At 32.8% G+C, this 11,172-nt stretch overlaps 1 protein-coding gene across 1 annotated transcript; it reads left to right on the top strand.

Moving 5' to 3' along the window:
* Window positions 1–5,663: 5,663 nt before the first annotated feature.
* LOC129885500 (B3 domain-containing protein Os11g0197600-like) lies at window positions 5,664–7,448 on the top strand. Its single transcript, XM_055959795.1, has 4 exons — window positions 5,664–6,133; window positions 6,256–6,619; window positions 6,772–6,887; window positions 7,002–7,448. The coding sequence occupies exons 1-4, from the start codon at window positions 6,056–6,058 to the stop codon at window positions 7,272–7,274; spliced, it is 831 nt and encodes a 276-aa protein (XP_055815770.1). The 5' UTR covers window positions 5,664–6,055; the 3' UTR covers window positions 7,275–7,448.
* Window positions 7,449–11,172: the final 3,724 nt, after the last annotated feature.

Genomic DNA, 11,172 nt, shown 5'->3' with positions numbered 1-11,172 from the left:
CTTGTGTAGGATTTCATACTCTTGGTTCTTTAGTGCCTTCTATTGCACCTCTGAGATTTGCATCTCCGCCAGTTTCTACTAGTGCTCCATGTCCTTAGCTGAGCAGAAGAGCTTTGAGAGGTTGGTTTGATTGGCACCTCCAAGGTTTGATGGTACAGCCAGAGAGAAAGTCTATGACTTTTTGACTAAGTGTCAAGATAGGTTGTTCAACCTAGGTATTTTAGAGGCACATGAAGTATCTTACACTTCATATCAATTTGCGGGAGTAGCTAAGGAATGGTGGAGGTCGGTTCTTGCTTGTAGACCTATTGGATCTCCTATGATGAGTTGGGAACAATTTACTGAGATGTTCCTTGAGAAATTTGTGCCTTATAACCTCCGTGATCAGCGCATGGATGAGTTTGATAGACTGGAGCAGGGCTCCCTATCTGTATATTAGTACGAGACTTGCTTTCATGAGTTATCTTGTTATGCTATGTCGAGTATTCCCACTGAGTTCGAGCGGATTCACAAGCTAGTGAAGGGATTCGCCGGTTATCTCCAAGAGGCTACAACCTCTCTTGTACTGTTTGGAGGTACGTTTCAAAGTATTATTGATCATGCCAGGATAATAAAGAGTATACGACCTGCTAGACAGGGCGGGGCCAAAAGGTTCCATCAGCAGGGTCAGTTTAGCGATCATTCCTCCAAGGGTAGAGAATATTCGGGTTCAGGAACCCATGGTTATCAGGGCAGACCGGTCCAAGCAGCTATTCAGGGTTATTTGGGCTCCAAAGGCCTTTTTGACACTTCTGGTTATCCCCCATGGAGTTCAGGTCCTTGAGGTTGTTATGTGTGTGATGAGTTTAGACATAAGGCCCAAGATTTCCCCAAAAGTGCTCACACAATTTAACCATTGAGTTACAAACTAAAAGGAGGAAACATATCAGTTAACCACGGTTTAACTTATGAGAGTCAATGTACACAATATCGTATTTTAAAAATTACTACTCGTATATTCTTGCGTCAAACCATCAGTTTGCTTTGTATAGTCCACTAATTATTGAATCTTTTCATGTACTGCAAACACTATTTTTAGCTGTTTTCCTTTATAATATAGGTGGTCCTATCTCACCTTCCAAATTTTGTAAAAACAAATCACTCTCTATTATAAAATAAACTAACTTAGCAAATTAAGAAAGAGAGAGTATGAGAAATAGAGAGAGAAGAGATTGAATATTGTTTCGTATCAGTTTTGTATTGTAGAGAATGACTTTTATAGCCAAAAGAATGAGTACAACCTGCCTACAAGTTGTCTACAAATTGCTAAGTGGGTCCTACTTAAATGGACATCCACTTGCTCTTTAACACTCCTCCTTGGATGTCCAAGTGAAATGTGCCTCATTAAAAACATTACAAGAAATAATAAACATAGTTATCGTAAACATCCATAAATATTGTGCATCGTTAAAACCTTACCAGGAAAAATCCAGTGAGAAAAAATCTAGTGAAGAAAAAAGAGTACATACATCTGGTAATACGCCTTGAGTGTAGCCTCATTAAAAATCTTACCAGAAAATCCAGTGGGACAAAATCTTGGTTAAGGAAAAAAGAGTGCAGCGCGTATTTTACTCTCCCTGATGAAAACTTCATTTGATATCTCAAAAACGTCGCATTCCAATTTTGTATCTCATTTTCTCAAATGTTGAAGTCGGCAATGCCTTGGTAAACATATCTGCTAAATTGTCACTTGAACGAACTTGTTGGACATCTATTTCACCCTTCTTTTGAAGATCATGAGTAAAAAAGAATTTTGATGAAATATGTTTTGTTCTGTCTCCTTTGATGTACCCTCCCTTCAGTTGAGCTATACATGCATCATTGTCTTCATACAATATTGTTGGAACGTCACTTTTCAAAGAAAGGCCACATGTTTCTTGAATGTGTTGAGTTATTGATCTTAACCAAATGTATTCTCGACTTGCTTCATGGATGGCTATTATCTCTGCATGATTTGAGGAAGTGGCAACCATAGTTTTCTTTGTTGAACGTCATGATATACTTGTACCATCACATGTAAATAAATAGCCTGTCTGCGATCAACCTTTATGTGGATCAGACGAATATCCCACATCTGCGTAACCAATCAATTGTGACGTGGATTCATTTGAGTAAAACAATCCCATATCAATGGTCCCTCGAAGGTATCTGAATATATGCTTAATTTCATTCCAGCGTCTTCGTGTTGGAGAAGAACTAAATCTTGATAACAAGCTTATAGAGAAAATTATATCTGATCTAGAATTGTTGGCAAGATACATTAATACACCAATTGCACTAAGATATGGTATTTCGGCACTAATAAGCTCTTCATCATTTTCATTAGATCGAAACGGATCTGTATTAATATCAAGAGATCTCACAACCATTGGGATACTTAATGAATGTGCTTTTTTCCATATAAAAGCTCTTTAAAATATTTTCAGTATATGTTGACTGATGTACAAATATTCCATTTGTAAAATGTTTAATTTATAGACCAAGATAAAATTTTGTCTTTCCGAGGTCTTTCATTTCAAATTCATTTTTCAGAGAATTTTTTGCCTTTGAAAGTTCTTTCGGATTTTAATAATATTCAAATCATCAACATGTACTGCTATTATGACAAATTCAGATCCAGACTTTTTCATAAGGACACAAAGGTAAATTGGATTATTTTTATATCCTCCTTTTAGCAAATATTCGCTAAAACAATTGTACAACATGCGCCCTGATTGTTTCAACCCGTATAAGGATTTCTAAAACTTTATTGAGCAAGTTTCTCGAGAATCCTTGTATGTGTCAGACACTTTGAACCCTTCAAGAATTTTCATAAAAATATCATGCTCCAATGAGCTATATAAATAGACAATGAACTGCCAAATTCATTAGATACCTGAAGGTAATTGCATCCACCACAGGGAAATATGTTTACATATAGTCAATGCCAAGCCTTTATGAAAAACATTGGGCTACAAATCGTGATTTATATCTTAAGACTTCACTTTTTCCATTTTGTTTACGCACAAAAACCCATTTGTATCCTACTGGCTTGACACCTTCAGGTGTTCGGATTATTGATCCGAAAACTTCACGTTTTTCAAGTGAAGTTAACTCTGCTTGAATTGCATCCTTCCATTTTGACCAATCATTTCTCTGTCTATATTCATCGATAGATTTTGATTCAAGATTCTTATCTTGTTGCATTATTTCAATGACAACATTATAAGAAAAAATATTATCGACCACTATAGCATTTCGGTTCCACCGTTTTCCTGTCAAGACATAACTTATTGAGATTTTTTCATTCTCATTATTTTCAAGTACTTGGACCTCCTCAGTGGTATCACCATTTGTTGTGTTTTTGAGCTGTTCTTAAGCATTTGTCCCCAAATTATGATTATTTACTCCTTTCCTTTTTTGAGAATTTTTATTTTTGAAACCAATTGATCTTCCACATTTTAAGCGTGACCTAAACTCATTTGCCTGAACAAATTATCCTATCGGGACATCAACTCGAACTTGAGTATTAGCAGCTGGCATATGCGATTTAGTAACCCGTGGAAGGTTAGTAAATGCATCCGGTAGTTGATTTACAATATTCTACAAATAAATCATCTTTTATACTTCTTGCTCACATTGATTTGTTCGAGGATCTATATGAGATAGTGATAATGAATTTCAATTTATCTCATTTTCCAATTGCTTATGTTCTCCCCATAATGTTGGGTATATTGATTCATCAAAATGACAATCAGTGAATCTTGCCATAAATAAATCTTTTGTCATATGTTCCAAATATTTTATAATAAAAGAAGATTTATACCCAACATATATTTCTAACCTTCTTTGGGGACCCATCTTTGTGCGGTGCGGTGGAGCAATTGAGACATATACCGCACACCCAAATATTGTAAGATGGAATATATTTGGCTCTCTTCCAAAAGCCAACTGTAATAGGAAAATTCATGAAAATTTGTTGGCCTTATGAGCACAAGTGTTGCTGCATGCAAAATAGCATGCCCCCATACCGAAAGAAGAAGTTTTGTCCTCATTAGCAATGGTGTAGCTATCAATTGGGGGCGTTTAATTAATAATTCTGCAAGGACATTTTGAGTATAAATAGATAAACGTAAAAACATGATAATCAAAAGTACATAAAAACAACAACATATTGTAAATCATATAATGAAATTAAACATCAATTATAATCCTTAAAGAAATCTTCAACCTCCAAATGAGTAATATCATTGAGGTCATTAAAATCGTTATCCTTCAAAGCCATATTTGCTTCAATATTATCATTATACGAAGGTCTTGCCTCAACATTATTTTCAAACGCCAAGTGTAACTCTATCCGAGTATTAGAAGAAGAGGCACCACCTCTATTTGTTTTTCTTTTGAAGAAATTTTGATAAAGCCTTACAAAATGCTCAAGCGTCCGACATTCATTTTTCAGTGACCTTTCATGCCTCAACGATGACAGTTACTTATTGAAGGGCCACTTTGAGAACTCATATTCTTCTCCCTTTTTATGTTGACCACTACCATGACGATTATTATATCGTCTTCTGCCATTTTCACGTCCATGCACATTATTGTGGTCTTGATTTTTATTTTATCTTCTTTCATACTGGCCATGTACTTCTACCACATTTGCTTCCGATAATGAAGCAGTTCCAGTGGGACGGGCTTCATGATTTTTCATTAAAAGAACATTATGTTGCTCAGCCACCAGAAGGCATGAGATCAATTCAGAGTATTTTTTAATTTTTTTTTCACGGTATTGCTGCTATAATATCACATTAGAGGCATAGAAAGTAGTTAGTGTCTTTTCCAACATGTCCTCATCATTTATAGTTTCCCCACATAATTTTAATTGGAAAGTTATTCTAAATACATCAGAATTATACTCAATTACAGTTTTAAAATCTTGAAACCGTAAGTGCATCCACTCATAACGAGCCCTTGGCAATACCGTTGCCCTGAGGTGATCATACCTCCCTTTTAAATCTATCCACAATTCAAGTATTCAACCTTCAGGCTTTCATTTAGATGATGCCAAAGGAAAATCATAGCATTTGCTTTATTCTGACTTGATGCTTTATTTTCTTCGATTATAGCATTATCAAGACTCTTAATGGTAAGGTGAATTTCAGTATCAAGTACTCATGACAAATAATATTTGTCAGAAATATTAAGTGCCACAAACTCCAATTTTGACAAGTTTGACATGATGAAAATTAATTTAAAAATAACAAAGATAACTTAAAATTAAATTTCTTCAGTAGATATACCTGATATAGAAGTTAAATTTTCTGGAAAAAAAATTAGAGCTTCGTGCTGATAACGTGTTATAAAATAAACTAAGTTAGCAAATTAAGAAGGAGAGAGTATGAGAAATAGAGAGAGAAGAGATTGAATATTGTTCCGTATTAATTTTGTATTGTAGAGAAGGACTTTTATAGTCAAAAGATTGAATACAACTTGCCTACAAGTTATCTATAAATTGCCAAGTGAATTCTACTTAAATGAACATCCAATGTCTATAAATTGTCAAGTGAGTCCTACTTAAATGACATCCACTTGCTCTTTTAAGATTATCAACTTCTTGTACTACTTTTTTTCCTTAAATCTCCTTTTGAGAAAATTCTCCATCTTCATACTTTTCTTGGTATTTAATTTTGCGTCTTATCTTCATTCTTCATTTGCTATGTGATAACTTAATAAGGAAACTCTGAATTTTGAATGTTTTCAAGAGGACATTATTGCACTATGAGTAAATTTCAGAAAGGGGAAAAGAAAAGATTATACGTTTACCCTTAGCAAATGGAAATAACTCATAAATGCCCTCCCATCTGCCCAGAGTTGATCCGTTTAATCTGACCCGTGTTTAAACCTAAACCCACATTCCAATCCAATGAAGCTCTCAAATTGTTGATCAGATGGTTTATGTTGATTTTCTTTATTTAATTTTGGGCTTTTATTACAAATAAAATCTCAGGTTATATGAATTGTACAAACTGCAATTGATATCATGGAAAACCCCTTATTTAAGGTAGATAAAAGAGCAATTTTCTACAAGATTTTTTCTCCCACAATCACTAATGAACTGGTAATACCCTGTTTCTGTTCATCATTTTACGAGCAATCTTTGATTTTTTGCTTTAAACTTGTTGTTTGAACCCAAATTTCCAATCTTTGATGTTTTTCTTCTTTTTGATGTTTAATTTGTAGAGAATCCCAGCCCATTTTCTTAGGCATATTTCAGAAGAATCACCTGATAAAGCCACCCTTAAGTGTCTTTCTGGAGGCACTTGGAATGTGATACTACAGTGTAATGAAGATGGTTTGCTTATACACAAGGGTTGGAAGAAATTCCACAAAAATAACCAACTACAAGATGGGGAATATCTCATCTTTAGGTACGATGGCGCTATGCAATTCACAATAAGAATTTTCAGCAGCAATGGACTGGAGAGACAAGTCAAGTCAGCAAACATAGTCAAAAATCAACAAGATTCAAGCAGCAAGCGTAAAAGGCCAGAAAAATACCCTTACAGTTCCAAAAAGACTCGTGCTAACGGTGAAAATGGCACAGGTATGATGATTTAACTCATACGTTTTCAATTCTTCTAGCTGTTGTTGGAAGTTAATATAAAATGGAGTAATAGTGATCAAATTTAGACCGAATTTCCCTTTGCAGAAGACGTGTTTTAACATGTAATGGACTACTATGTTGTTTTTCCTCAGAACATGAAACTCCAAAAAGAGTTGCACTTGAGAAAGAAGAGGACCTTCTCACTCCAAATGTTCCTCAATTTGTGAAATGTTTGAAAGGCTACAATGTAAAAAGGTCTTGTTTCTTGGTAAGAGTCTTCTTGAACTAAAACAAGTTCTTGCTAATTAGTTTCTGTGACCAGTATGTAACCTATGAGATGTGTAAAATGTATGTAACCAAATACTGAATACTTGTAATGCAGTATGTTCCAAAATCCTTCTGTGAACAACTTTTGAAATTAGCCAATAAGACAACAGCTGTCCTCCGTAATTCAGAAGGAAAAAGGTGGAGAGTGAATTGTATAACACAAAAAGGATATCACGCTTTCTGTGGAGGATGGAAACAGTTTGTGAGTGATAACAAGCTTAAGGAAGGACATGTCTGTGTTTTTCAGCTTGTCAATGCAAATGAACTGAAGGTTTCTGTTTTCGACTATCCTTTGGAATCTCTGTTGAAACTTGCTGCCAAAAGATGATAAATTCTTAGTTTTGAACTGCTACAATTTGATGTTATTATGTTGAAATCTGAACTCTGTAGCTGCTTAACATGGACAACCTTGTTTTCATTTCCCTTTTTCTGTATCTGGGTAATTAGAGTTGTTTAACTTCTGTATGTTGCAGCTGAAATGAAGCTTACAATAATTTGTCTATAGGCTATAGCATTATAAGAAATGTAGTAATGTTGATTTTATTTGTAAAGGATGCACAAAATGTCTAGAAAACTTTTCCAGAGAACAGATTCACCTAGAGTTCTCTAGTACAAATACCAATTAATGTACTAAAACTGTCTTATAGTCGTAGTGGATGTACCATATAGTGTACGGTTTCATCTGAATCCATCATTTTCGATATTGTGTATAGATCTATGAAAAATCACTATAATTCACGAAATATTAAAATTTGAGCCCAAAATTTTAAAAATTTAATGGTTGCAATCGTAAGAACTAAACATTGAACTCATCAAATTTAAATCTCCTTCGACAAGCAATATAGCCAACCAGACTAAGTTGGAATTAAGGCTTAGTTGATTGATTGAATAACAATGCTATATTAGTTGGGGAGGGAGCTAGAGTGTTTGGAATTGGGTTCGGCATAATCCACTAGTTTTGGTTCAAACATTGTTTTGACTTTTGTCTTAAGTAATTCATTTAATGAGTACACATTATTAAGAGCCCGTTTGGATAGGCTAAAAAAAAGTAACTTTTATGTATGAAGTGCTTTTAGAACTTTGAAGTGCTGAAAGTTATTTTTATAAATAAGCAGTTGAGTGTTTGGATAAAAAGCTTATAATGTGAATTTTAGGGTTAAAAGAATAAGAATGGTAGTTTGGGAATTTAATTAACATATAAGGGATATAAAAGTAATTTCCATGGTCAAAGAAAAATGACTTTAAGCAGTTAGAAAAAAAAAGTTAGGAATCTTAACTTTTCATTTTTGATTGACTTTAAGAACTTTATGACTTAAAGTCAGCATTAGATAAACACGTCCAAAAGCTAAAAAGGGGCTTTAAGTTGGTTTTGACCAACTTAAAGTCAATCCAAACTGGCTCTAAATTTAGAACTAAATAACTCAAAAAGACTAAAATCCCAAACGCATAAGCTTCAAATCTTAGCTCTACCTTATATTATTAGTGTCCTCTCGTATAGAATAAAAATGCATACCATTTACTTTATAATTCACAATTTGTGCACCAGAAATCATTGGAATAAAACATAAGAGGTGAAAAACTAAGTTCTGCCAAAGTCGTAGGTCGAATGGTGGCTCTTCCCCCCTGCTCAGAGGAGGATCCCAAATTAAGAATCAGAAGCCAGTGGGTGCACATAAGAGACCTTTGTAGTTCTCCATAATTAGAAGTAGCAAAACATTACACATTTATGAGTAATGACAGTACTCCAACATTAAGGGTCTCCAACATTAAGGGTCTGTTTGGAAAGTCACTTGGTAATTGAAATTGGTGTAATTACTAGGGTAGTAATTATTAGCCTAATGATTACACAATCTAGTAATTATGATGACTTGTTTGTTTGCCACAATGTAATTACAATTTACAAGTGTATTGTTTGATTGCACAAATGTAATTACAAGGTTATATTAAATTTTAAAAATAAAATTTAATTATCTAAACTAAAAATTCATATTAGACAAATAAGGACTTTTAATAAATGATATTAAATTAAATATTTAAGATATATTGTCTTTTGAAAATATATTAATTGATAAACATACGTTCTTACTAATATTATAAAAAATAATTGATTTATAATTTTTAAATTAGTATATTTTTATTAAATTAATCATAAAAACTAAAAATACAACATTTCTTTGAGCATGATGAAATACATGAATTCTTTTTCTTCACAGAAAAAATCCTCAGAGGTTATACAAACTAGAAGAATGAAAAGTTACCTGGGAAGGTTTTCCTTAGGGATCAATTTGGTAACATTTGGCTTATAGGATCGACCAAAATAGGAAGTTCAAGTTCTCCGTGAAGGATTAAATTTCCATCCCAACAACAAATAAAAGAAATAGTTTATTGCTATTTAATATAGCATTTTCATTTTTTGGCCTTAAGTATTGTTATATATTAACAAATTTTGAAGACTAACAGTATTGTTATTTGTTGACAAAGAAATGAAGGTTGTTTTAGTTCGTATTATTACTCTGATAAAGGAATTGAAGAAAATTTTCATTTAATCTTACTCATCATACTATACTAACAGTTTGTTTGGATGGTTGTTACGTAATATTTCATAATGTATTATATTATATTGTATTGTATTGTATTATTTTAATGAATACAATGTTTGGATATATTGTATCGTTCTCCATTGTTACATAATATCACGCCTCATAAACTTATAAGAAAAGTATGGTACGGGGTAGAGCTATTCGAAAAAGGTAGGGTAAAAGATGAAATATAATTATTAAATAGTAAATAACGAGAAAATGAGAAGAAAATATTCAGGCGACGACGCAATCACATCAAATCGATCGTTTTCTCCGTTACCTAACGATGAATTTAAACGATCCAATATAATTTAAATAACAATCAAAACAAACATTGTATTAATACTAACCATACAATACAACAAACAACAACCATCCAAACAAGGGGTAAAAGTGGGAGCTCCAAAAGGAGAGTGTTAGTTTGATATATAGTAATTGATCATGGTGAAATGTTAAGGCGACGTTAGGATTTGTATTGAAGACTGCTTCTTACGTTTATTGAATTAATATAAACATAATTAACATATTTTTCTTATTTTTTTTTGTATATATTTAACATTTACCAATTATAATTTACAACGAGCCAAAAGATCAATATAATTTTTTTATCTTTTTGAATTAAAGAGTCATTAATTTAATTTTTTTAAAAAAGTGGTTAATTTGAACATTCTCTAAAAAAATATCAAGGATCTTTAATTTTCTTGTATATTTAATTCCTTAATTATAGAAAATATATAAGACTATAATAAATCACAATTGCTTAGAACTTTAATAAACTTTAATAAGTAGTTAAAAGAAAATTAAAAAAAATTGCCAAAGAAAAATTATTAATTTTTAATAATAGCGTTTTTTTGTTTAAATATATGGGAAAAGATATTTTAGAAGGCGGAAAAATGTGCTGCCCTATAAAAGGAGGTAACGGCACTTTTTTATGAGCAGAGGTAAGAAGATTGCCCAACCGGGATCCGGCGTGATTGTTAAGCCCTCCGTCAACTGGTAAGTTCTTTCTGAAAAGTACTGTACTACTCCCACCCCCTTTGCCCTCAATAAGAGTATTTAGGTTATGTTGGAGCCAAATACATTTTAGTATTAAAATAATAATATTAATTTGTATGAGTTAGTGGTAGAAGTATGTATGTCAAATAAGATGACATGAAATATGTTTAAGTGGGGAAAAATATTGTAGTATGACGTAGTGAAAGAGATAGTTGAGACAAGAAAATATTCCAAGTGTTCAGCTATATTCACTATACAAAAGAGTGTATCTATGTGTTGAAGGAACGTGTTCATTTTTTGAAGCTTTGAACTCTTTAACTAATCTGGAGTTGCTTGAGTTGTACAACTTTATTGGGCTATTGTATCCTGCAGTGGACAAGTCAAGAGTATTAATGTTGGATCGGTGTAAATTATGCCACAGTGGGCTTGAATCTACTTAAAGAGAGCGAAATATCCGCGCCTCATCCTGAATACTTTTTTATTCATTTTTTGTCATTTTATCTTCAACTATAATTTATTGCAATTGTGTTATATTACACCAACAGGTTATTTACTACTTTTTCATATTTATGTGCCTGCACTTAATGTTAATGTTCAATTGTTCATCCATTCGTCTTCTTCCCGTTATATTTCCTTGTTTGTTCGCATGGT

This window comes from Solanum dulcamara, chromosome 4 (assembly GCF_947179165.1).
Source record: "Solanum dulcamara chromosome 4, daSolDulc1.2, whole genome shotgun sequence".
Classification (NCBI taxonomy): domain Eukaryota; kingdom Viridiplantae; phylum Streptophyta; class Magnoliopsida; order Solanales; family Solanaceae; genus Solanum; species Solanum dulcamara.
Note: the sequence above shows the minus strand (reverse complement) of the source record. Positions and strands in the feature narration are given on the sequence as shown.